This window comes from Camelus bactrianus, chromosome 23 (assembly GCF_048773025.1).
Source record: "Camelus bactrianus isolate YW-2024 breed Bactrian camel chromosome 23, ASM4877302v1, whole genome shotgun sequence".
Classification (NCBI taxonomy): Eukaryota; Metazoa; Chordata; class Mammalia; order Artiodactyla; family Camelidae; genus Camelus; species Camelus bactrianus.
In genome coordinates, this window is record NC_133561.1 from 374,047 (window position 1) to 399,641 (window position 25,595).

At 47.7% G+C, this 25,595-nt stretch overlaps 1 protein-coding gene across 25 annotated transcripts in view; it reads right to left on the reverse strand.

Annotated features, from left to right (window-relative positions):
* The window catches only part of PPP1R12B (protein phosphatase 1 regulatory subunit 12B), a 135,396-nt gene extending 110,411 nt beyond the window's left edge, over positions 1-24,985 (reverse strand). For 19 of the 25 annotated variants that reach the window (XR_012501744.1, XR_012501745.1, XR_012501746.1 and 16 more), the window contains exon 1: positions 24,223-24,985. Coding sequence is in view for 21 of the 25 variants with exons in the window: in XM_074351467.1 (XP_074207568.1) it covers positions 24,223-24,513 (291 nt within the window). In the remaining 4 variants the exon portion in view is untranslated. Of the gene's footprint in view, positions 1-21,906; positions 22,085-24,222 lie in introns of those variants that run through there. The other 6 variants (XM_074351471.1, XM_074351473.1, XM_074351475.1 and 3 more) reach the window with 4 other exon arrangements.
* Positions 24,986-25,595: the final 610 nt, after the last annotated feature.

Genomic DNA, 25,595 nt, shown 5'->3' on the forward strand with positions numbered 1-25,595 from the left:
GCAAAGCGCGGTGGCTGCGTGTCTGTCTGAGTTGCAGGATGGACTAGCAGCTTTTGTCATGGAATGAGGTTTTTATACAGAAGAGCGACCATAAATTATGATAACTGAGACTTGAAAATGAATGTGGTGAGCCTGTCACTTCAAAGAAATAACTAATATTTGTTGCCAATGATAAAATTGGATCCTCCAAGGAAAACCAGAATTCGGGGAAACACACCCACTATTGTTAGCTCGACAGCTTCCTAATGCTCACTTTCCTGATGCGATCAGTGGGATTATCAACAAATGGGGTTTTTTGATATTATGGACTGAAATGTATTAACATTTGGAAGACTGGCATAACTCAATGAACCCATATTTTCCAAATAATCACATGCCTGGTGTTAGAAGATCACACGTGGGTAAAGGATTCATTCAAAGTACAAGTCTGACCACTGGATTTAATGTCACAAAGTAAGGAAAGTTCACTGAGATGGTTTCAGATTCCACACTGCAACTCGTATTTAAGAAACTACCACTTGCTGGCGTTTGGGGGGTAGTCCCTGAGAAGGACGCCACAGCTGGACAGACTGAAAACCCTCCTCCCTTTCCCAAAGAGACACCCGTGTGAGGCCGGACTGCCTTCAAATACTTGTCAAACAACTACCACAACAGGCTAAACGCAGACACCAAGAGAGATCTGTAAAAATGTAACGCAATGCCACTCTTCTCATTACTTTTTATTTTCGAAAGTATATAGCTCTTTTCAATCAAAATGTGATTTGTATTAACATGCAATGGGTTACTGCTATTTTAAATGAATTAGTAAGTACACATGTCCAAGATTTTTCAGTAACACATAATAACATATATAACCTAAAGGGGTCCTGAATAAATGTTCAGGGTGTAAAGGAATCCTGAGCTGGAGCAGTTCAAGGACTGCTGTCTTCAGTCAGACATAACAAGGGACACTTCATGGTGATAGTGACCAGCTGTTAAGAGCGAGATTACAGTGGGAAGAGCTCAGGTTAGAACTCCAGAGAGTCTCTGTAGCTCTGCAGCTCTTACCGAGAAGGACTTACAGGAAACCTCTCCAGAGAAACCTCGTGTCAATCCTGCTTTCACAAAGGATGGATGAAAAAAGGTTGATTCGATCTAGATAGACATTTAATTAGGGAACCTTGGTTACAAAAAGCATCTTTGTTCATTTTCCCCAAACCATTTGATACCACTTTTTACAATTAGTGAGATTAGCTAAATATCAACCTAGATTGATTTGGTGCAACGTAGTATTTCCTTCAACCTGACCTTTTGAGGCCAGATGACTTTTATAGCCAGCATCCATAATGGTCTCTTTTTCAACAAGCTCCAACAATTACATTTCTTCTATTATATTTTCTTAGGTTTATCAACTTCTACAGGCATTCCCCATTTACTCTATACCTCGCTACCATGTAAAGCATTTCATAACTATTCATAATATTTTTTAATTACACTTACCACTCAGTCTCTCACGTACTGCATACTGGCTGTCTGCAGTCCCCTCGGGGTGAGAATCAGCCAACCCCTTGCAGAGGACTTCACTAAAAACTGAATAAAGGCTGAGTGAAAGGACAGAAGAGGGTACTTTTCAAAAGGGTATGAAGTCCAAGGAGAAGAAAGTGTCCTAGAGGTTGAGTATACTCTTTGCCCAGGTAATAATAAAGTCCTGCACCAAGAAGGTCAAATGTGCCAAGCAGCTGGGTCAACGTCTTCTTGCTCTCAGAGAGGAACAGCCTAAAACTTTAGCCAGTGGTCACACCACCATCAGGCAGAATTGTGGAAGCCAGTGTTTTCAAGATCATTCTCTGCTCTTTGACAATGACAGCAGTCAAATTCCAGGGAGCCTAAAACAAGCCCACCTCGTCCAGGTATCAAACAGGAGAAACTGTCTGTTCTCTTTCCTTCCCTCTTACTTCTCTCCTTCCTTTTCTTAACCTCCTTTGTCCCATCAAAACTTTAGTTCTCTTCTTTTTCAGGATCATGATCATTGCTGTCTATGAATCCCTGACACAGGACTTTTATAAGAATGACACTGTGACGATGTTCGAGACAATAACAACAAAAAGCTGACCTAACCTGCAACGTCACTTGACGGAGCATCAATCTCCAAAGAATCATCTCAGAGAAAATTAAGCAGGACAACTGTTAGACTGTTCCCCAAGTGAAGGACACTGTACTGGGCAAGGGTTGGCTCTAGAGTCAGGCAGACCTGGGAGTGCACACCAGCGCTGCCAGTGCATCCCCTGGAGTGAGGCACAGAAGTGAGCGCCAGTGTCCTCGTCTGCAGTGTGGGAATACCAGCGCCGCGCAGGACTCTGTGAGGAGTGAAGGAGACGTGCCCTTGGAACAGCGCCTGGCACTGCTGTTGTTTTTAGGCCAGTGGTTTAACAGCAACAGCTTCCCCAGAGAAAAGCACGAACCACACTTACTCCTCACTCGCCTCTGCCCTCTGGCTCCAGTAACTCACGGGAGGAAGGCAGCTTGGTTTAAAATGTCTTTGAACTATTTTGGAGTTTGTTAGTTGTTGATCTGTTTTTTAGGAGTTTTTTTGCCTCCAGAAGAAGGAATATGCCTAAAGCCATGGAGGAGAGACAAAAATGTTCTCAACTAAATAATTACTAAATTTAGGCGCCCTTCTGCACCCCCGCCCCCGTCCTGGTCTGCAGCTGCGCTGCTCACTCACCCGGAGGGCAGCACCCTGGCTGGAGGGGCAGAGGCCATGAGCTGCGTTGGGCCACGGCTCCAGCCACACCTCCATGCGGGCTGGACTGACCCTTCCAAACACAAGGGGCTCTCCCTTCCCTGGACAAAGGAGACTAAACCAGTTTGATGTCACCTGTCACATCAGTGGGGAGCCCTCTGCATTTAGCCCTACTTCCGGTGCTGTGGCTTCCGTCCATCTCCTATTCTGCACTCCCAGACACACAGACTATCCCTACAGTAGCAACCTGAAGCTCTGGGCTCCTTAAGAAAAACAGTTACTGTTTAATCATTAGTCCAGAGTGCTATCAGAAAGATGACCAACCGGGCAGTAATTTAAAGCTCCCTAAAATCAGCGTGTCACATTGCCCTGGCAATAACGAGCTATCTACAAGGAAAAATCCTCGATCTCACCCATAAAATGGGGAAAGAGCACCGCAGCCACCCTGCTGCACCAGGCACTGCTCTCTCTACCTCAAAGGCAAAAGCGGCTGGCGGCCCATCGTGGCCAGAGTTAAATGCGGGAGCGCAGAGGAGGCCAACAAAACACAGCCTCCTCCGCTCCCAAAATAGCCTGCAACTGTCACCGCCACCAAGTGCCGCTGGCTCTGACAGCGACCTTGTGGCCATGTCTCAGACCTACCAGGACGGCCTGCCTCGGGCAGGACAGCCTCGCCCTGCAGCACCCGGCCACCGCAGGGAGGTGCGGCGGGCACTGGGCCGTGAGCACGGGGCACCTACCCGTTTGGATATGTTTAGCCCAGACTTGCCTTGATTTCAACCAATCATGCAGACAAAAGTGTTGGGAATATATCCCCATTCCATACCTTTCACTATTTTATCCTTAAACTCCCAAAACTTATATAGTTCAATGATAATACTTAATTCCTATATAGTTCATATAACTCAAAGTTTATGTAATTCCCCAAATTATGTAATTTCAACTTTATGTTGAAAACCCTACTTGCTTGGAGGTAACAGCAAGGAGCCTAACTTCTTTCACAAAAATATTTATCAAACACCAAACCCCTGAATCACCTGTTAAAAACTCTCAAGTCACTGCTAACATAGCAGGGCAGGACTCTCTGGCTGATCTGTTCACTGATATACCCCAAATACCCAAATACCCTGGCAGGTAACAGGGCCTCCATAGACATTTGTTGAATGAAAAGAATGAATGCCCAGACGTGTAGAAAGTCACATTTCCTACATACTCAGTTAATTCACAGTTATCTAGACTCATCCAGACTTCTCGGCAGCTCACCCCACCAACACTCACACAGCACATCCGCCAGGGGCGCAGGCCGGACCGCGGGTGCTGCACGTGCTGCCGCCCACACAAGCTGCATGGCTCACACGCCCCTCTCTACTGGAGCAGTGTGCTGGGTGGCGTCCCCAGAAGACACATCCACACCTAACCCTCGGGACCATGAGTGGCCTGACTTGGAAAGGGGGTCTCTGCAGGTGCAATTAAGGATCTTGAGGCGAGAAGGTCCTCCTGGATTATCCAAGTGAAACCTAAATCCAAGACAAGTGTCCTCATAAGACACGGGCAGGCAGGGAGAGAGAGAGGTGACAAACACAGGAGAGGAGGGGCAGGAAGGCCAAGGAGGCAGAGACTGGAGCACACGCGAGGGTCACCAGAAGCTGGAAGAGGCAAAGAACCAATTTTCCCCTGGAGCCTCCAGAGTGAGTGTGGCCCTAACAACGCCGGGATTTCAGATGTGTGGCTCCAGAACTGTGACAGAATACACTTCTCGTCTTACGCCTCCAAGTTTGCGGTCATCTGTCACGAACTGGGAAATGAACATCTGGGAAACGAACACATTCGGCCCAGACTGGGCAGAAGGGGGAGTCAGAGCCTGGAGGGCCCACCGTACTCATTCCTTGGATGGACCAAAACCGCAGCAGTGACTCACCCCTTCTTCCCCAGATGGAAGTGGTCGGAAAATTAATCACACCACTTCTTAAAATAACTACATTTAATAGAAGGTTTTAAAGTCAATTTTCAGCCCAAGTAGCAAATGCCCTGAAAGCCTGGACCATGTGCTCCCACTGGGCGTGCTGCGGGAGCCTGCTGGCTGAGGACCGCAGCTGAAACTGGGGCCACGCTGAGGGACAGGCCTGCCGTGAAACCCAGCACGTCTGGGTTAAAGCCCTGCTCTGGCAAGGCAGCCCCACCACACAGCAGGGACTTAGGCCGGTAGATTAAAGGTGAGAAAGGAGTCAGGACGCTTGGAGTCTCAGCATCAGCAGGGCAGCACCACAAGAAGCCTCCACACACTGCAGGTCAGACCGCCGGGGCCCACCCACCGCGGGACAGTGCAGCCACTGCTCGAGTGACACTCAGGACAGGTGACAACTGCCAGCAGTGTGCCAAAGACTCCCAACCCCACTGGCACAGACAGCTTGGCTCCCAGGTGGTGAGAACTGTATCTGATTATGTACTCAGTGGTCAGGCAGGCTCTGGACACAGATCTGTGGCCTTTCCGGGGAGAGAGCAAGAGAGACAGCAGAGTAAAGAATTTTCCGTGAGGTGTCACACTGACTGAGATTCTTGTTCTCAATAAACTGGCATATCACCCCAAGACTGCAAACGTTCATAATCTGGGACCAGAGAACACGTTCGTTCAGTTAAGAACAAGTCCCACAATGCCGAAGCGTTGACAGTATTTAGATTTCAAAACTATGTTCATCGTGGGTTCTAACTTTACCTCCTCTATGTGCCACAATCCCCGCCCTTCGAGTTCCCTCCGCCTTCTCCGTGCCCCTACATGAGGAAAAGCCCGTTCAGTCGTCTGAAAGGCGTCACCTCGGCAACTCCTGCCCCACCCAGGGCACACATCTGATCTGACCCATCACCAAGGTGGGCGTCTGACGGCCGGGAGGAAAGGACACGAAGGCCTAGGAGGTGAGAGCTGCGTCTCCCCGGAGCCCAGGGTTACCCGGCAAAGAGAAGTTCTGCAGCTCCTCCCCAGGGCCCTGCGTCACCTCTCGCTGGTACCCCTAGCAGTGAGGGGAACCACGAGGCCTGACAACGCGGTAAAACTCCCGAGCGTGAGTTCTCCCAGGTCAGGAGCGCACAGAGCCGAGTCAGCCTGACCACCGTGTGGAAACAAAGCCACGAGAGGCTGTCCCTGCAGCTCCACACGTGAGGGCAGAGGCCCACCAAGCAAGGGAATGATTCACCTCAACAGACTTGACCAAACGAGGGTCCTTGGGAAAAGCACATCATAACACAAAGTATGTGTCAGTTAGAGCAGAAAGCCTGGGACTTCTCATTTTCCAGATGCAGAAACTAGGCCCAGAAAAGTTCAATGAACTATTTAACATCACACATTCAGTGGTAGAACCACCGAAGTTTTCACCTGCCAATCTAGGGGTGTACAGAGCAGCATCCCTGGGCCCAGCTCAAGGCACCGTTTGGCCCATGGAACATTTTCAATCCCTGATACTAACTTCCTAAAATAACTCTGCTTCAGCACACACAGGGTAGGCTGGTATTAGTCAGCTCTCCGATAATTTCCTATGAGAAATGTGGCAACTGGTTGAGTTGACTTGGTCACTCCTGACTAGACTCGATGCAAAACACAAAGTTCCCACTGAAGTGCTTTGGTTACCACTGTTCATTAGCATGAGTCTGGATAAGAAACTGCCTTCAGGTCCAGGCTACCGGTCTTAACGACAGCCCCAAGGTCCACCCTGCTGCAGCCTGCACGTGCAGTGACTGTGCCCACGGAGCAGGACTTCTCCGTGTAACTGCAGGTCACTCCGTGCCCACAGACAAGTGTTTCACAGCTGCAGGAGTCCGGCCTGGAAGTGATGGCCCGGGCACTGCTCCACGGCTGTCAGGACAGCCTCTAGAAAAGAAGGCAGGCAACTCCGGGACCCGAGTTGGGTAAGGAGTAAAAGTCACAAAGACACTAAAGGAAGACTGAGTTCCCAGGAGGACTGAATTCCCAGGCAGTATAAATCAGTACAGCACATTTTATTTCTCAGAGAAGATACCAGACAAGAAGTTATTATTTTCCCAGCATGTTTTCATCAATATTTTTGCACAGACAAAGCTACTGAATGTCAGTCCACGTCACTGCCTGTCCTGTCTCCCCACGCGTAGGGTCCTACCTGGGAGAAGACGCTGGGGAAAGCATCACGTACCCTGCGTGGCCCAGTGTCCTGGACAGGAGTGCAGACTACAGAACAGACTTCCTGGGTTCAAATCCCAAGACTAACCAATTGGTAGCTTTGTGTCTTGGACCACGTTATTCCTGAATGCTTCAGTTCACGCATCTGTAAAATTACCACACCAGTCACAGTACCCACGTCACAGGCCACAAACATGGAGCAGGGAGTATGGAAGCGCTCAGAGCCTGGCAGGGTGCCGACTGCACAGGGCTCTGGCAAAGCGGCCCTGCCGCCACCCACACAGCAGGGGACCTGGGGTCAGTGTCAGGCGTCAGCTACAGCAGGGGTGGCTTACAACTCAAAGTACAGTGCCAGATTTTTCTCTTAAGTAGAACTCTGTGGGTAGGGAAATAGCTGGTAAACTAAAAGCATTTTGTTTGGCCCACGTGGCATGATAGAAATAAAGACTTTCACATTAAAAATTCCATATTTGAACCTTTGGAAAAATCAGAATTTGTGGCAATGCTGGGGCCAGACTCCCACAAGTACAAGCAGCTGGAGTGGCCTCCCTGGGGCCGTGCCCACCCCCTCCACTGTTGTATGCAGCCCGCTTTCCCAGTCTGCATTACCAGCCCTGCCTTTAGCCACTCCCCCAGGTATTTTATTACGAAAATGGTCAAACCATACAGAAAAGTTGAAGAAGTTCACAGGAGGCCCCGCGGCCCCGTGACCTGCAGCCCACCGGGACCTCGGCAGTGGACGCCGTCACACAGCCAAGCCTCACCAGCCAGCACTGCACATACACGGCTGACCAGAGGTCACGGCCTGCTTGCGCTCTGAGCTCTCCCGAGGTGCGGTCTGCGCGCGGGGGCAGCACCCTCTTACGTGCTTCCTGCGCCGGGTGCTGCCATCACTGAGGCATCCAAACCCTGGTGAGAGACAAGGTTCCCTGCGCCCTCTGACCCGGCACCACCAGAGGCCAAGGAGATGCTGGTGGTGAGCAGAAACACAGCTGACCTCTCTTAAGGTGGCATCTCTTTCTGCTCGACTGAACAGACCAGGTCTGGGTGCAATCAGTTTTGCTGATAATACAAATTCACTGTGGGGCTCAAAAAGCAGCAGCTAGTGGTTAAGACTTCAAAAATCTAAAAAAAAAAAAAAGACCTCAAAACTCTAAATAACTATGTTTTTCCTGAAAGCAGCAGCCTGCAGTCCGACCCTCAGACTGCGATGCCATGGAGGGAGGGACGCGGAATGAATGGTACAAGCCAATAAATAACACAAGCATCCCTCGGGGCCCACTCGGAGGAGCTGGACTCCACTCCCCAGACGAGCCCAGGGGTCGTGCCGAGTCACACGGAAAGAGTCTGTCATTTGCTAGTTAAGAGAAGGCATTCCTCAGCCCAGGAAAAGATAAGATAGGAACCTCACGTTCCAAAGGTGGAATAATGCACAGCTAAAGCCTGAAAAAGGATAAAACTCTACTGCTGCAGACTTTGAGCAGAGCCCGGCGGTGCGGTGGCCCGTCTCCATGGAAACGTGTGAGAACAGCCCGTCCCCTCCATGTGAGCGCTTCCCTGACGGTTCCTCTGAAGGTTCGAGGAGAGCGGAGCTCCTGCTCCTGCAGCGCGGCTCCGCGCCCCACCCACAAGGGGCCTGGGGTCCAATCACGAGCGGCTGTGCGATTTCCCCAGGACAGGGAGAAAGGGCAGATTTCGGAACAGAACAGGTGCATCACAAGATGCTACACCAGCAAAAGGTCTGACCCTCGTGTCACAGCCCACCCCACCCTTTCCACAGCGGAGCTTCCCAGCTGTTGGAGAGAGAGCACCACACTTAACCTGCTCTTTATTTCAGGGTTGACGTGGGAACACATGAGGTAACAAATATGAAAACAGATTCTAAAAAGATTAACACATGAATCCAAGTACTGCTGTTAACACATGTTCTTTGTGTTATCTTATGGAACAAAATATACTATGAGGCAGTCTTGGGCACTGATTCAGAGCAGAGTCGGCAACAGTGAGCATTTCAGGCTCTGCAGGTCGTACGTCTCCCACAAATACTCAACCCTGCCCCTGTGGGTGGAGACAGCCAGGGACGCCGCCAGTGAGCACCGCTGCGTTTCAGTAAAATTTTATGGATATTGAAATTAAAATTTCATACAAGTTTCACATCACAAAATATTGTTCTTTCGTTTTTTTCAACTCACTGAAAATGTAAAACGACAACGCCCTGTGTTTTACTGCCATCAGCTTCCCAACAAACTTGGATGTGTGCAGACGCAACCTACTGACTGTGTGCAGGCTCAGAGCAGCGCTCCCCACACAAAAAGCATCCAATGCATGTTTGCTTGATGGTACCATTAACAACAGTCACGTCAAATGCAACCAGGGTAGGCATCTCCTGGTCACACGACAAGCGTGTCTGTAGCTAGATGTGAAAACAACTTCTAATATTCGATTTCGACATAGTCGGTCACATTAATGTTGGTCCACGGCACACCCAAGTGCACGGAGCGAGTCGGGGGACAGCTCAGCGCCCACGCACGGATAACATGGCACCAGCTTTCAGTCCCTCAGTGGCTCACCCCACCTGTTTACACAAGGGGGCCTGTGTCCAGGAACAGGGAAGGAGCTCGGGAGCGGTGCCAGCGTGATGCGGTGGCAAGGATCAAGAACGTAACAGGGGTCCCGGTTCTGACCCTGTGCAGCCACCGAGGCTTCCCAAGGCCCCGGGAGGGCTGCTCCTGGTTGGTCGGGGTCCCGATCATGCTGGCGCCTTCTGAGGGAGCACGCCCCTGCCCGCTGCCCTGGGTGCCCTGCACGACGGCTCCCAAACACAGCGCCGTCTTAGAAGAACAGGTTGGAGGGTGAGGGATTTCCACGTAACTAAGTGGTGGACATTTCCTGAAAGGCAATTTAATGCCACCAAAATCAGCCAAATACTGTAACAACTGGGAAGAGAGTCCAGCGAAGGTTCAGATCACAGTCTACCGGGCACACAAACGTGATGTGACATGAAGTAGGGGGCTTCATTTTCAAGTTAATGTCACGTTTGTGGAAAGAACATCACAACTGGTTTGTTGGGGTTTTTTTTTTTTGCTTTATATATTGTGTGGATGTGTGTGGATGTTTATGTGTGGATGTGTCTGTGTCTGTATATGTGTGTGTGTGCGCATGTGTGTGTGGACATGTGTATATGTGTGGATGTGGATGTGTGTATGTATGCGTGTATATACATGTCTGTGTGTGTGTGCACGCATGTGTATGTGTGGATGTGTGTCTATGTGTCTGTGTGCATATGTATGCGGATACGTGTATGTGAGACGGGAACAGAATGAGCAGGGAAAGGAGGGAAGACTGAAGAGTCTTGAAAAATATGGCTGGGGGGTACAATTAGAGGCCAGGGAGGGGCCAGACTGTTACTGTAAAACGCAAGAGGTGAGCAGGATTAGGGGGGTTTGGAAGGGGCCACGTGAAAGGAGAGGGTGACCTTAGCTGGAAGGGCACCTCTGCCACGCGGCGGAGGTGGACGGAGAGGCACAGTGGTCTGGAGGCGAAAAGCTAAAGAAATTCTCATCTAACTTCTCTGTTTTCTATCTTATCTGTGAAACAGCAGGAACAACTATGATGGTGATGGAGGTGGTGGGAGGATTAATCGTAATAATGATGGTTATCACATTAATTACTAATATAGTTAATCAACAGATTACAATAGTAATTAATAGTAAGTCTATAATACAATGTTTATATTTTATATAATTAACAGAAAAGTAATTACTCTAATTAATAAACATTAATATCACATTATCAAACAGCTAAACATACTTTTGAGCACCAGTTAGCACTGTTCCCACTCGTTACTCACGCACCCCTCCCAGCGAGCTTCTAAGGAGGGGGTGGTCACTGTGGTTCTCATTTCCACAGGGCTAAGGGCCTTGCCTGGGGCCCTGCGCTAAAAACTGAGACCACAGCACTCACCCCATCAGTCACGCCAGGGCCTCACCTCGGCAGCACCTGATACACCAGCTCTCCACACAGCACCTGAGCGCCACTGAGACCTTAACAAGTGTCACGTGACAGCTCTTTGAGGGGCACTCCCTGGTGCGGTGGCAGAGACCAAGGGGTGAGAAGCAGAGGGGCAGGAGGTGGTATCATCTGTGGAGCAGTGGGCTGACCGGAGGAAGCAGCCTTTCCAGACACTGGAAAGGATCCACTTGAATTAGGTGACCATGAACGTAAAGTGGTAAAAATCTACACTATTCTGTGATGTGAGCTGCTCTGGCGGAAGCACAGACAAATCAGAGCTGGGCACACTCAGAGTTAGGACCTTACCGGGTAAGTTTCACATTTCAGCGAGGTAAAGGAGTTTAGGGTTCAGGGAAAGCATCACTGAAGTGAATGCAGAATCTGAGCAAGATAAAGAGGGAAGCTGATGTGAGGAAGAGGACCAGGAGTTCCAGTGAGAACCTCGTAGCACTGCACGCAGTGGTCACAGAGCCAGGAGCTCAGAACAGGAGCGGTCTGGGTGACACTGTGCCTGGGTGACTGGGAGTGGGTGACAGCGAGGTGGAGGGATAAGTCACCCAAAATGAGGAGGTGAGGAAGCTGAGAGGCCAGAGTGCTGGATGGTCTGATGGTAGTGACACGGAGGCTGTGCGTGGTCTTCAACAAATGAGGGGCAAGGACATGGCACCACCAAACGGCATGCGAATCACAGGAGCAGAAGACTGTTCTTACAAGAGGGGGTGGAGGGTACTGCTCAGGAAGTGATACCGGGAACAGGGACTGCCCCTACTTCCTGACACCAAGTGAGACAGGGGAATAAAAGGCCTGAATGACGCAGCAGGAGTGCTCCTGGTGCCTGAGCCCCTGCCCCAGGCTCTATTCCACTGCCTGTTACCCTGCAGACTCTTCTCCATATTGAGTTTTCTAAGTAATCCAGTAACACCGAAGTGTACTTTTACTGCAAGAATAAGAGAAAATGAAAACTATCTACAGTTTGTTGTATATCCTTCTAGAATGTTGTCTAGACACACACTTTTTTAAAATTGAAGTACAGTTGATTTACAACGTCATGTTAGTTTCCGGTGTACAGCACAGTGACTCGGTTATACGTATGTAGATTCTTTTCCATTATAGGTTCTTACAAGACACTGAATACAGTTCCCTGTGCTGCACAGTAGGTCCTTGTTGTTTATCGATTTTATATGTAGTAGTTAGTACCTGCTAACCCCAAACTCCTAACTTATCCCATTTCCCTTTGGTAACCATAAGACTGTTTTCTATGTCTGTGAGTCTGCTTCTGTCTTGTAGATAAGTTCATTTGTGTCATTTTTTAGATTCCACATATAGGTGGTATCATATGATATTTATCTTTCTCTGCCTGACTTACTTCACTTAGTGTGATCATCTCTAGGTCCATCCACATTGGTGAGAATGTAACTTGGTGTAGCCACTATGGAAAACACCAGAGATTCCTGAAAGAACTAAAAGTAGAGCTACCATATAATCCAGCAATCCCACTCCTGGGCTGTATCTGGAGAAAACTCTAATTCAAAAACACACATGCACCCCACTGCTCACAGCAGCACTGCTTACAACAGTCAGGACACAGCAGTGACCTAAGTGTCCATTGACAGACGGATGGATAAAAAAGCTGTGGTGTGTACAGACAATGGAATACCACTCAGCCACAAAAAAGAATGCCATTTGCAGAAACACGGATGGGCCTAGAAATTATTATACTAAGTGAAGTAAGCCAGACAGAGAAAGACAAATTCCACAATTTTTCTAACTAGAGGAGGACGGTCACCATGACCATCAACACATCACTACTGACACAGCTGATGTCAAATGTTCCTAAATAAAACAGAATTGATTTCATTAATTTCTTGATTGTTACTTCTTGGTCTATTTATTGTTAATAGATTTCAGTGCTAGCAATTAGCCAAAGTCTGATTTTTCATAGATCTTCTGACCATGATATATTAAGAAATCTAATGAATTTTTATACCAAAGTCCCAAATCTTCAGTTTTGCAAGGGTGCTAAACAGATAGCGTCATTTTCTGTGTTTGCCATGACAAGAATGAGGTAGGCAAGCAACACTTCCGGCATTACTTCACCTGGCGTAGGCGCAGAATTATGTAAGAATCAAAGGAGCAACAGAATGCAAAAAAGAAACCTCCCCTACAGAACAGTGTGTATCAAAGAGACCCTTTAAAGGTACACAGGAGAAAGGGGCCAGGACTGCTGAAAAGCAGTGTGTCCAGGTGGGAAAACAGGAGCTTCTGAGTCAGACAGACCTGGGTTCAAATACCAATGTGACCTATGGGAGCCAGGCCAGGGCTACCTGCCTTCTCTGATTCTACCTCCTCATTATTAGAAGGAATAATACCACCTACTTGGTGGAACTGTTGATGCAAAGACAATAAAAACAGCAAAATGCACAGTGAGTGCTCAGTAAACAGCACTTCCTACAGCTGCGACATACCAAGAGTTCCAGTAAGCTAAAGTATTTTTAAAAATTAACATGATCTGGGAAAACAACAACAACAACAAAAAAACAGACATGTTAAGGTGATATTTGTACTAATGAATTGTTTTTATTTTACCTAATTTTGCTTTAATGTTATCTTTTTACTTAGCAGTAAATATAGAGATGAGTAAATCAAATGTGAAACCAATACTTCAAAGAACTCTTAGATTTTCTTGGACTCTGAATACTTATCCCACAATTTTCTATTATATTGAAGTTTTTTAAAAGAGAAATACAACCATATCATATCATCCTTCTTCAAAAGTTCTTCAAAAGAGTGGGGAGGGTATAGCTCAAGTAGTGGAGCACGTGCTTAGCATGCACAAGGTCCTGGGTCCAATCCCCAGTACCTCCTCTAAAAATAAATAAACCTAATTACCTCCCCCTCAACAAAAAATTAAAAATAAACAAAAAAATTTTTAAGTTCTTTGAAAGAATTTAGAGAATATTTTGCTTTTTCTAAAAGTTATCTTGCAAACAACGATTTTCAGAGATAGGAAATCAAGCAGAAATTTGATCATTTGTTTTCTAAATGAAACGTTTCATTCTATCTTATTTGCTTCATGTTTACAGTATTCTTTCAGCTTCTTCCTAGGCCTCAGCGCGCTCATCTGTAAACAAGACAGATGGATCAGATGTTGCCCTCCAAGTTTCTTTTCGCTGTGGTACCCTGGAACTTGACAACCCTACAACGAGACAAGTACTTGTCGCTAGTACTGCACCTCTGCTTTCAAGAGCTCCTCCAACAGTCTTTTACCCGAGCGGTGGTCCCAGAGCTGAAACCATTACTGACTCATCACTGAGCTGCGGAGCCCAACGGGAGCTGCAGAGCTTGGAAATCCGCAGAAGAGACAGCAAAATGATTAATGATTTGATAACTGATCTTAAATTAAAGGGAAGGGCATGTGTATTAGATTAGAATAAAGAAGACTATTGGAGAAAGCTGATCATCTAAAAACATACAAAGGCAACTGCAGATAATGATCAATACTCCCTCTTCACTTTTACTATGAACAGTGTAATAGGAAATGGATTCAACATGGACCAGATCTTTAAAACTATGGGTCTCCCAACCCCTGAGGCCAGCGGCTAAGCTGTCTTTGCATCTCAGCGTCTACCACACAATCTCGCATCTAGGAAGCACTCAATAAACATGTGACTAAAGTTAATTAACAAAGTGTCATCTCAGTTTTTAAAGATCCAACCCACAGAGGTGCATTATTGAGACAGAACAGGAAACTTCTTTTCTTTTGATAATAAAAAAATTTTTTAAATGGTAACAGCCTGTAGGTGTCGACTAGAAACAGATAAGAGATAAAATTCATTATATTTCAAAGTTATTTTCCATTAGAATCCTTTGAGCTGTGGTGACCCTGTCATGGACGGGCTTTAGCACAGAAGAGCTGAAGCAAGGCAGTCTCTCCTCGCACCCGAAGCTGGTTTGACCATGAGTGCGCCGACCGTCAGCCCCCATTGAGCGTGGAGAGTCCTAGCAGAGGCTGTCCTGACACCAGTGAGCACAGAAGGTGGAGGGCACAACCAGGTGGGCCTTCCCACGGGTCCCAGTGCCGGAGCAGCTCTTCAAGTCGGAGCGTGCGACTCCAGCACCCTTCAAAGTCATTTTCCACTCCCTAGCGGTTTACAGCAGGTGAGTCATTCTTTTGACCTCATTTTTCATGCTATTTACTGTCAAAGAGGAACAATCTAAACTGGAAAATCAATACAAGAGGCATGACTACAGAGCAGTGAAGCTACACCCAAAGGACCCAAACAGCAGCCACACGCTCCTGTGAAATTCACATTCTGCTAGAAGGGCAGCTCTCTCATCAGCCTCCAAGAGCACGACACAAGCTGAGACTGGTTCCCACCTGAGTGTCCCATCTGTCACTCGGTCCTCGAGGAGGGGCACACTGTCTGCCCACAGGTGGCCAACACTCAGAATGCACACCCCCTCCCTGTCCTTGCCCTTGTAAGGCAGGTGCCTTACAGAAAGTCTCTCTCTTCCCCTGTATAGCCAATGTACTCATTTTTTAGTTCCTTTGGAGACTTTCTGTTGAAATTCTCCCTTATAATGAAGTTCATGGGCTGGTGATGATCTTGGGGGGCAAGAAACCATATTACTGAACTAGAACTTTGAGCAATGTTTCAAGACAGGGGAAATTCATCTGAGTTATGGAACAGATGTGAACAGGTGACGGAAAGTTTACCCCTGGGTGCTCACCACTGACCACATGGCTGAGCCCCTTGTCAAGCCTTGTAACAGTCAACACACTACACTCTACCTGTGTTAAACACTTTATTCACACAGTTCATAATTTACATTCTCTAAACTAATCTCTGGTATACTGGTTAGAAGGCCAACACAAGGAGATGTGATAATAATTAGAAGAATTAATTAATTAATTAATTAACAGAATTCTGGTCTAGTCACGATGGTGTTAAACTTCGAAATTCCATTAGGCCACCAGTGGCCACTAAATCACAGATAACTTATTATGTGCCTCCTGACAGAAGTACACACCACCACCCATGATGTACTCCTGCCAAAAAATTCAAATCTGAATCAGATCAGAGCTCTAGGTCTGATTACCAGTTTACAGAAAATACAGGAAACAAAGGAACATGTTAACACTATAAGCATGCAGTCAGCAAAGTCAAGGTTGCAGGAAACTTTACAGTAAAAATAATCCAGTTTTTCAACAAATAAGATGCAGAGGAATAAAGTGAGGAGGAAACTACAGATTAAGAGAGCCTTAAGACACACGTGAACCAAAGGAAACCTTATTCGAATCCTAGTCTGAATAACCAACTATAAAAACATATTCAAGAACCATCAGGGAAATTTAAACACTATTGAATATTTTGATTTTAGGGAGTGAGTGCTCAATTTTTAGGTGTGTTAATGAAATTGTGATTGTTTTTATTTAAATTCCTGTCCCTTAGAAATACATACTGAAATATTTACAAGTAAAATTCTGTGATAATTAGGACTGACTCTAAAATAATCCAGTATTTTGGGGCTGGGGAGAGAAGGCTAAAAATGAAACAAGACTGGCCATGAGTTGACAACTTTTGAGAATTCACTATACTATCCTCCCTAGTTCTGTATTTTGAAATATCCCATAATTTAAAAGTTTAAAATGGAAAAGAAAGTGGGTCACTACACCAAAAATTCATATGTAAAAGCCAGGTTTTGCCAGATATATCATGGATATTCAGAGCATGGCACTGCATGTCCCAAAACTGCATTAGAATATGATTCCAACAGATTGTCACAGTATCACGATGCTTAAGTATACTAAGAACAAAATCGTTTCTCAATTCTTACATAAACCTAACCCCTAAGTACTGTGCAGTACAACACTGCATCAGAAACCACAGACAGATCAATTTTCAATACTGAGAACTAAGGCCTCAGTTTTCCAATTAACTTGATTAAGGAAACAAAAATTCTGCATGCCTGAAAAAACTTCAAGCTTCTGAAATTTACTCAAACTGGTTACAATCTAAAAATCTAAAAAAAAAAAATCTAAAATTTAAGAAAGAATTTTTAAAATTATACTTCAAATGCAGAAAAAGAAAAAAATTCAAAGCCAAAAAAGAAGTCAACCATTTGAGCAAGCTTCAATTAGCAACCCAAATAAGTTTTCAATTCCTTGCCCTATATAATTCTAGGTCAAGACCTTTCATCTGCATTTATTACTACTATGTTGAACCACTAAAGATTAATCAAAGTTCCCAAATTTCCACCTTCCACCACCTTTAAGAAAAAAATATGATCATTTTCATCCCTAAGTGCAGATGAAAACAGTCACAAATACTGATGAATGTAACACTGCCCCTCCAACCCCCAGAGCCAGGATGCTAGAACACAAAGTCACCACACAGCCAATTTCCTACCATAAATGACAAGAGGAACCAGCTATTCCTGAGAGCATTCCCAAAATTCTATTCAGATTCTAAAATGTATCAACTGCTAAGTAACAAGAAGCACTGAGTCAGGCACATTTACTCACTGGATAAATGAATGTGAAAGAATAAACAGGAGAAACAGTTTTTTGGCACTAACCTCCCTATCAGCTTCCCCTACGGCTGCCTTCCAGGGGCAGTGCTGACCAGTGGGAAATGGGCCAGACCAGACTGGGAAACAAAACAACCTAAACAAGGTAAGCAGCCTTGCAGCCCTTGTGACAGAAGCACAATCTTCCTGCCTCTAGTGTCAGGTTTAATATCCCAAAATATTCTTAACTCATAAAGAATGAAACCACTTGGAAAACCAGAAGCCAGCCTTTTAGGAGTCTTCTCATGCACTTTGGGTCCTAATTTACAGTTACAATCACACTGACGGTAGATCTTTTTTCCCTTCCAAAAGTCAACAGAAAGACTAAGTTATCCTTAACAAGAAAAAAGCTCATATAAGCTCCATTAAAGTCCTCAGAAACGTCTTTTTACTGAAACTGCTCTTTCAAAGATTGTAAATGACCAAATCAGTTTTCCAGGTCTCCTCATTTTCTCTGACATCACTGACTGTTCCTTGAAACCCCTCAGCACCCTGCGCCCTCCTGGCCCTCCTCTGCCTGAGTCTTCCACTGCAGCTGCAGAAAGTGGTCACGAGCCTAGTGGCTTAAAACACATATTTACTACCTCACAGATTTGGAGGTCAGAAGTCCAAACTCAACCTCACTGGGCTACAATCCAGTTTGGGCATGGCTAGTTTCCTTGCCTTTTTCAGCTGCCAGAGGCTGCTGGCACGCTCAGCGCGAGGCCGGTCCTAGGGCTGCTCCAATTTCTGGCTTCTACCATCGCGCCTCCAGCTACTGACTCAGTTCTCCCTTTTATGAAGACCCTTGTGATTGCTCACCTGGATAATCTTCCCATCTGGAGATCCTAAACTTAACCAAACTTGCAAAGTCCCTTATACCATGGAAGGTAACATAGCCACAGGTTCTCAGGATCAGGGCATGGTCAGTTACCTGCAGTTGGAAAATTCCAAAAATAAGCAATTCATAACTTCTAAATTGACCACCATTCTGAATAGCTGATGAAACCTCATGTCTACCGGCTCTGTCCCACCCTAGATGTGAACTACCCTTTTGTTCAGTGGATCCATGCTGCATACACTAACCACCTGCTAGCAAGGAAAACACAGCACGGCAGACCCTTAAACAGGGCTCTGAACCGTGCAGGTCCACCTAGAGACAGACTTTCTCAGTAAGTAGGTACCACACACTACATGATCCCCAGCTGGCTGGGTCCACAGACATGGAGCCCTGGATTTGGAGGGCTGTGTATGAAGTTGTGCACAGACTTTCCATTGCTCGGGTCAGCACCATACCCGTCAGTATTCAAGGGTCAACTGGATATACAGGCTTTGGCACTGCACGCAGTTTCAGGCATCCACTGGGGGCCTTGGAATGGTATCCCCCTCGGATAAGGGAGGACTACTGTATACCTTAGCAGAGACTCACAACCTACCATGAGGCACTCAGTAGTAGTTGTAAATTAACAATCTAATAAAAACTCTAACCAAAATATATGTATGCGTGTGTACATACAAACATATAAAAGAGCACATGGAAATGATGACATTCAAACATCAAAAACGTTACTGTCAAAGCACATTGAATAATACAGGAAAACAATTACAAAGGAAAATTAAGTGAAAAAAGTCAGGAAGCAGGGTGGATGATACTAACTTCATAAATACAGTCTTCACAGATAACATGCAAACCCAACATAATGAAAATTTTTTTAAACCCAAAAGGAATACACTAAAATGGTAGTGGTATTCACCTTTGCATACATAGCCTGATTTTAAATTGTTTTCAACTTTGTCTGTATAACTTCACTTTCTAGATTTGTTTTACAACGAGGAGCCCACAGGTGTGGTAACTGACCACACGGAGTGAGCACGGAGACGCAGGCGTCACAGGCAGACCGCCTGGGCTTGAGCAGCTTCCAGCTCTGCCAGTTACTACCAGTGGGGCTCTGGGCAATGTCTCAGCTTCCCCGGGTGTAAAATCCAGACAGCAATGAAAGTACCTACCTCATGAGCTGTTGTGCGTATTACCCACAGGTCAATGTATTCGGAGAACTTAGAACAATCCTCGGCCCAGAGTAAATACCACACAAATGGGAGTTGCTGTCAGCTCTGCTGCCACTCGTGCTGCTGCTACTACTATTATTACTGGTGGTGTAGCTATCGTTGAAAATTACTTACCACTACTAAATATTAAAGTGGCCTTAAAAAATGGTAACACCAGGTATTGGTAAGGATGTGAAGCAACTAGAACTCATACACGGCTGTCTGGGATGCAAAATGGTGGGGCCACTTTGAAAAACAGTTTGATGGTTTCTTTAAAGTTAAACATTTATGTTTCAGTTGTCCCACCCCTAGGGATTTAACCGGCGAAACAGAAAATATGTTCACACAAAAATCTGTATGCAAATGTTTCTGATGGCTTTATTCATTATTACCAAAAACTGAAAATTATCCAAATGTCCTTCAACAAAAGTGGGTAGATAAACTGGTACATCCACAGGGTGGAGCGCCACTCAGCCACAGACACACGCACCAACACGGATGAATCTCAACGCATCGCAGCAGACGAAAGCAGCTGATTCAAAGCTCCGCACTGTGTGATTCGTCCACAAGGCAGTGGTCACAGGAACAGAAAACTGATGAAGGTGGCCAAAGGCTGGGGGTGGGAGGGAGCTGACTACCAGGAGCACAAAGGAACCTTGGGGGTAATGAAAACGTTTTATATCGACTGTGGTAGTGGTTAAACAGTTGGGTTCACTTGTCACAACTCACAGAACTCTACATTTTAAAAAGGTGAATTTTACTGTGTATAAACTATACTGTAATTTTAAAATACATAAAAATAAAAATAAGCAATCATTTAATTTTAACTTACCCACAAGCCCTGTCCAACCTTGAGCAAAATGGTGCTTAATGTGCACACACTGACAGCTTGGCTGTTTTAAAAAACTCACGAGAAGATTCCAAAGCCCAAACCGTATTATACAGATAGTATGTACTTGTCAGGTTTGAGAGTGGGGAATAAAAACGTGGCCGGGGAACAAATGAGTCAAATGTACTGCCCTCACCCACCCCCCAGAAACATCATAAAAATAAGCCTGATTTCCAAATCACACGGCTGAGGTCCACGGTGGCACGGAAACTTGAGACAAAAGCTCGTAAGGCAAAGGGCCAGGTGCCCAACATAGTCTGATGCATCATATTAACCAATCTGAAGAGGTGAACTACCAGAATGACTCAGAGTGACCGTTCTGGATCCACAGAACAAAGACCAACAGGACCTTCCTAATCCCACATTTGCCTTGGGCCTGACTCTAAGGAGAATTCACCAACATACCAGGGTAAGGCAAAAGTCACTTCACACACAGCACAAGAGGAGGAGTAAGTAATGAATCCAGAATAAAAGAGAAAGAGTTAAGAATACAAGTCCTATTCCAGTTATAAAATAAGTCGTGGGGATGTAATGCACAGCACGGTCATTAGTCACTAACACTGTAGTACATGTTCGAAAGCTGCCAAGAGAATGTATCTTAAAAGTTCTCATTACAAGAAAAAAAATTTGTGACTATGTAAGTGACGAGATTTATTGTGGTGATCATCTCACAGCGTACACAAGTGTGGAGGCATATGTTGTGCACCTGAAACTAATATAATTGAGGTCAATTAGACCTCAATTAAAAACAAGAATACAAGTTTTACTTCACAAGTTGGCCCACATACATTCTGCTGTGACCTAAGCTGAACACACGTCACCCTAGTCTCTGCCTTTCTTCCTTCCCTCATCTGTCCCTGACTCCACCTCTCTACCAGGGGACACATCATCTTAATTTCCCTGAGGACACAGGGCCAGACTAACAAAGCTCTGGAGGGACAGAGGTTACTACATTACTCCAGTCTGGGGAGACGCTAAGGGCCTGGTCGTGGGCTCTGAGACCACTACAGAACCAGCCTGGATTTCTGAGTCAAGCGTAGCATCATCCTAGTCCCCCGAGTTTCCCTCCAAATGAAGACCGACCAGACTGGACCAGAGACAAGCCCTGTGTGGACCGACAGCAGTACCCTCCACCACACTCAGCACAAACATGAGGGCCAAGGTAATACACAATGAAGGCACAGCAGGCCTCATTCTAACAAACCCCAGAAAGCCTCCTTTCCAAAAGCAGGCAGTGGCCTCTTATGCAGCCCAGCAACTCAGGAGACTCAGCTCCATGAGCCTGTGTCGGACCTAGAGCTCCCAGGATCATAATGCTGAGGACACCAGACAGGTGCTAAGAATCAACCTTACCAAATACATACATACATACTTAAAAATGAAAGAAGTTTTAAAAGTACCAGCCCACACTTCACACCCCATAGTGGATACACATACAGGGAACGGGAATTCCTCTGCTAGCAAACTCGTGCCTCCAATGGTTATATAACCAGGTTAACGCTCCCTTCACTGAAGACGCTACATACACACCAAATCTCACTTTACCTGCCCAGGTTTAGTTTGTCTGCTTCAGTTTCCAAGGCTTTCATCAGAGCAGCACCTCCTCCCAGTCTATTTCAAGTATCATTAACAGGCCCCCTGGAGCTAGTTATCTCTGACGCAAGCACCTCGTGGCAGAAGCAAAGGCTGCCGAGACAGAAAGGTCTCTAAGTCAAAAGCGGCATCCAGGCACCATGACCTCAAGTGCAAAACATGTACCATGACCTTGAGGGAGAAGAAAAATCATCCCCTCAACATCCCCTGGGGGGTTCTCCCAACATGCCCAGATGGCAGCCCCCAGTGGTCAAGAGGCCACGGCCAAAGCAGAAGAGAGAGTGGGCGCAACTATCCTGGTAATCCACAACGCGCTTGTACGGCAGGCGGTGGTTCTGACCAAACAATCGGATGGCTGCGCCACTCTCCACTCAGAAGCACAGTCATCACGACGCTGCTCAGCCACTGGCAGCTCCAGTCTCTCGTTTTGAAAATAATCTTTATGTAGCCTAAGAGTGCTTCAGACCACAGAGAAACACTGCAACTCTGAGGAAACTGACTCGTAAAGAGTTCCTGAGCCAAGAAAGGCCCCTAGTCTGGATTCAAGCAAAGAGACGGTCTCTCAACATAAGGTCTGTGAGACCTCAAATCCTCAACAGCTTCATCTCTAGCTGAATCTGTCCAGTTGAGTGCACCGCGCCAGTTCAACTCACTGACAGCCTGTAAACAGGCGCAACGCCACACTGCACTTGCACGTGCTTTTAAGATCCCCAGCTGTCAACTCTTTCCTCCTGAACGTGAAAGGAGCACTCACAGAGAGAAGGTGCACTTCGCAATCTGGGCTGGTAGGTAAGAGAGAAGGAAAGACACCAAGGCGGCCAAAGGGAAAGGGCTCAGGACAGTGGTTCCCTGGTGCGGGAAGAACCACAGGCCTGACCTCAGGGAGGTGCTGTTCTCAGGGCACAGTTAAACCGTCTGCGCTGAGGGCCGGGGTCACCTTAAAAGAAACGGACTACAGGGTTACACTAAGAAAACAGAGCTTCAGTAAAGGACCACGTGGACCAGAAAACTGGTTTCTAGTTCCCCTTCCTCTGTGGTCCCTTGACGTGGTTTCTTTCAGAATCTAGCCCTCAATCTCCTTACTATTCTAAATACATTAGAAAAGTAAAAATTCATCTTTTCAAAGAGCTCAGAAAGTTAAAACAACGAACGTGGCCCTCTTCGTGTCTTACTCATTCACGTCCAGCTCCTCATTAGGTGAGCTATAAAGCCCCTAGGTTTAAATCTGAAGAATCCGTGCCTAAGGGCAACTTCTCTCCTTTCTAACCATGGGCAAGCAAGTTTTCTGAGCTTCAGACTCCTCACCTGTAAAATGGTCATTGTAACCACACTACCGGCCGCGCCTACTTCAAAGGATCCCTGCGAAGATCCACATGCACGAGAAAATACAAAATAACTTTTAAACAGCAAAGGACTATGCAAGGGTTGGCTGCTACCTTAGGTGGGGCGGTTATGAGCAGGAGAAACATGGGTACAAATGGGGGGAAAGAAGGGAAGGTTCTTCCACCTGAAAAAGAACTGCAAACATAGCGAGGACTAATTCTAAGCTATTGGCTAATACGTTCAGGGACGTGGGATGACACGAAATTGCATTATTATTTGTAAGTGGATTCTCATGCTAACACATTCACTCCGCAGACAGCAGAAGAGGAAAATAAGGAAGAGCAGGAGTGGGTGTCCAGCTCTCTGCTCACCGAAACACCTGCCGAAGTTCCACTTGGGGAGGGAGGGCGGGTCGGTCACGACAGCCAACACTTACTGGACGCGGGTGCACAGGTGTTATCACCGCGCTCAGACCCGTCAAGTTGCCCACAGCGCGCATACCGCAGCTCTGCCCGCGGCGTAGACGAAGGGCTGCGGGGCAGGGCAGACAGAAGGAGCGGGGGAAAAAGCCACTCCGGGGTCTGACAACGCCATTGCCTCGGCCGATGGTCTCCACAGGACGACGGAGGGAGCAGACGCGGGCGAGGAGGCGGGGAGACACCTGGACCTGAGGTCGGCGGTGCCCGGAGACCCCGCCCGGGGACGCACACTGGCTCCGGTTCCGGAACTGCTGGCCTCGCCCCAACCCGGGGACGAACCCCTCAGGGCCGGCGGGACCACGCGCCCAGGAAGCGGGGCTTCGGAAAGGGCGCCCACGAGAGGCACGAGCCCACCGGACGGCGAGGACGACGCGGGCCCGAGCGCTGGGAACCAGGACGACCCAGGGAGGCGGGGGGAAGCACGGGCCCCGGCCGCGAGCCGCGGGGCGGCGTGGCAGCGGCTCACCTGGTGCAGGGCTGTCAGGCCGTCCACGTTGGCCGTGTCCACGTCGGCGCCCCGGGCCAGAAGCCGCCGCACCTCGTCGGTGTCTCCGCTGGAGCAGGCGGCCAGGAACACGGCGCCGTCCTCGAAGCGGACCCGCGGGCCCCCGCGCCGAGTCTGCGGAGGCCGCCCCGCGCCCGGCCGGTCGGCGGGCTCCTGTTCCGTCAGCGAGCCCCGCCAGCGCCGCAGCTGCTCGGCCCGCCGCGCCCGAGCCGACTCGGCCCGCTTCCCGCCCAGGTGCTCCAGCTCCGCCATCGCCGCTGCCGCTCCAGGGCCGCCGCCGCCGCCGCCTCCCAGCGCCTCAGCCGGGAGCGGAGGGCGGAGACCCGCGCGCTGCCATCTTTACTGCTCCACCGCCCGCACGCCCCGCGGCCTCAGCACGCAGGCGCGACGGCGCCGCTGGTCGTCATGGGACTCGTAGTCCGAGGCCCGCGCCGACGCCCTGGCCCGGGGCGCCGGCACCCGGGTGGAACTACAAGTCCCTGGGTGCATCGGGAAGAGGCGCGGCCCGGGACTCCCCGCTGGCTGCGGACGCGCGGGGTCACCTCTGCCCCAGAGCGGGCGCTGTCCCGGACCGGAGTCGGGCTCTGGGGGCGCGCTGGGAGTCGCAGTTTATTCCTGTTGTGACTACCGACTAATCTGGGCTCCCTCGTTATCACTGCAGCCTTGTGAAGTGAAAAAGGGGTCGGTGATTATCTCTGTTTTCTCTGGCGGAAAACCGGACGGAAAGTACCCGAAACTCAAAACCGCGTCCTGCTTCTAAATCCAGTTTTATCAACACTGTAACGTGGGCGCGTTAACATGGAGCCCAGACAAGGTCCTGGGGAGGATGCACGCAGGCATGTGGGAAGAGCGTTCACACTCACGTTCAGTTCACGTCCCTGCACAAGTTGCTGGATGTCTCCGAGCCTGTTCCCTTGTTTGTAAAATGGGAATAATAACCTCCTAGGGTGGTCGTGTGGTCGAACAGGACCGTACATGCAAGGATACCTGGTACTACTATCCCTGGCGTGTATCAGCCCACAATAAATACTAACTTCCCTACTCTCTCCTCCTCTTCTACCCTTTTCGTGGATCTTAAATTCTGGACACAATGGATGTCTTGTCTTCCACGATTTCATCCTCAAAGCTACAAAAAGATACTATGGAACATGCCAAACTCCTAAGGCAGCAAGTGGCCATTTTCACATTCTCAGTCAACTTGGTTATAAAACCTGTGAGACTGACTTAGTAAGCATACCCCCCAGGGCTTTGCCCTTGGACAAAATATAATTAAACGTGGTATCCATAACGAGAGAGAACAGGTACAATTATTAGGTTCTTTAAACTTTCTGGTA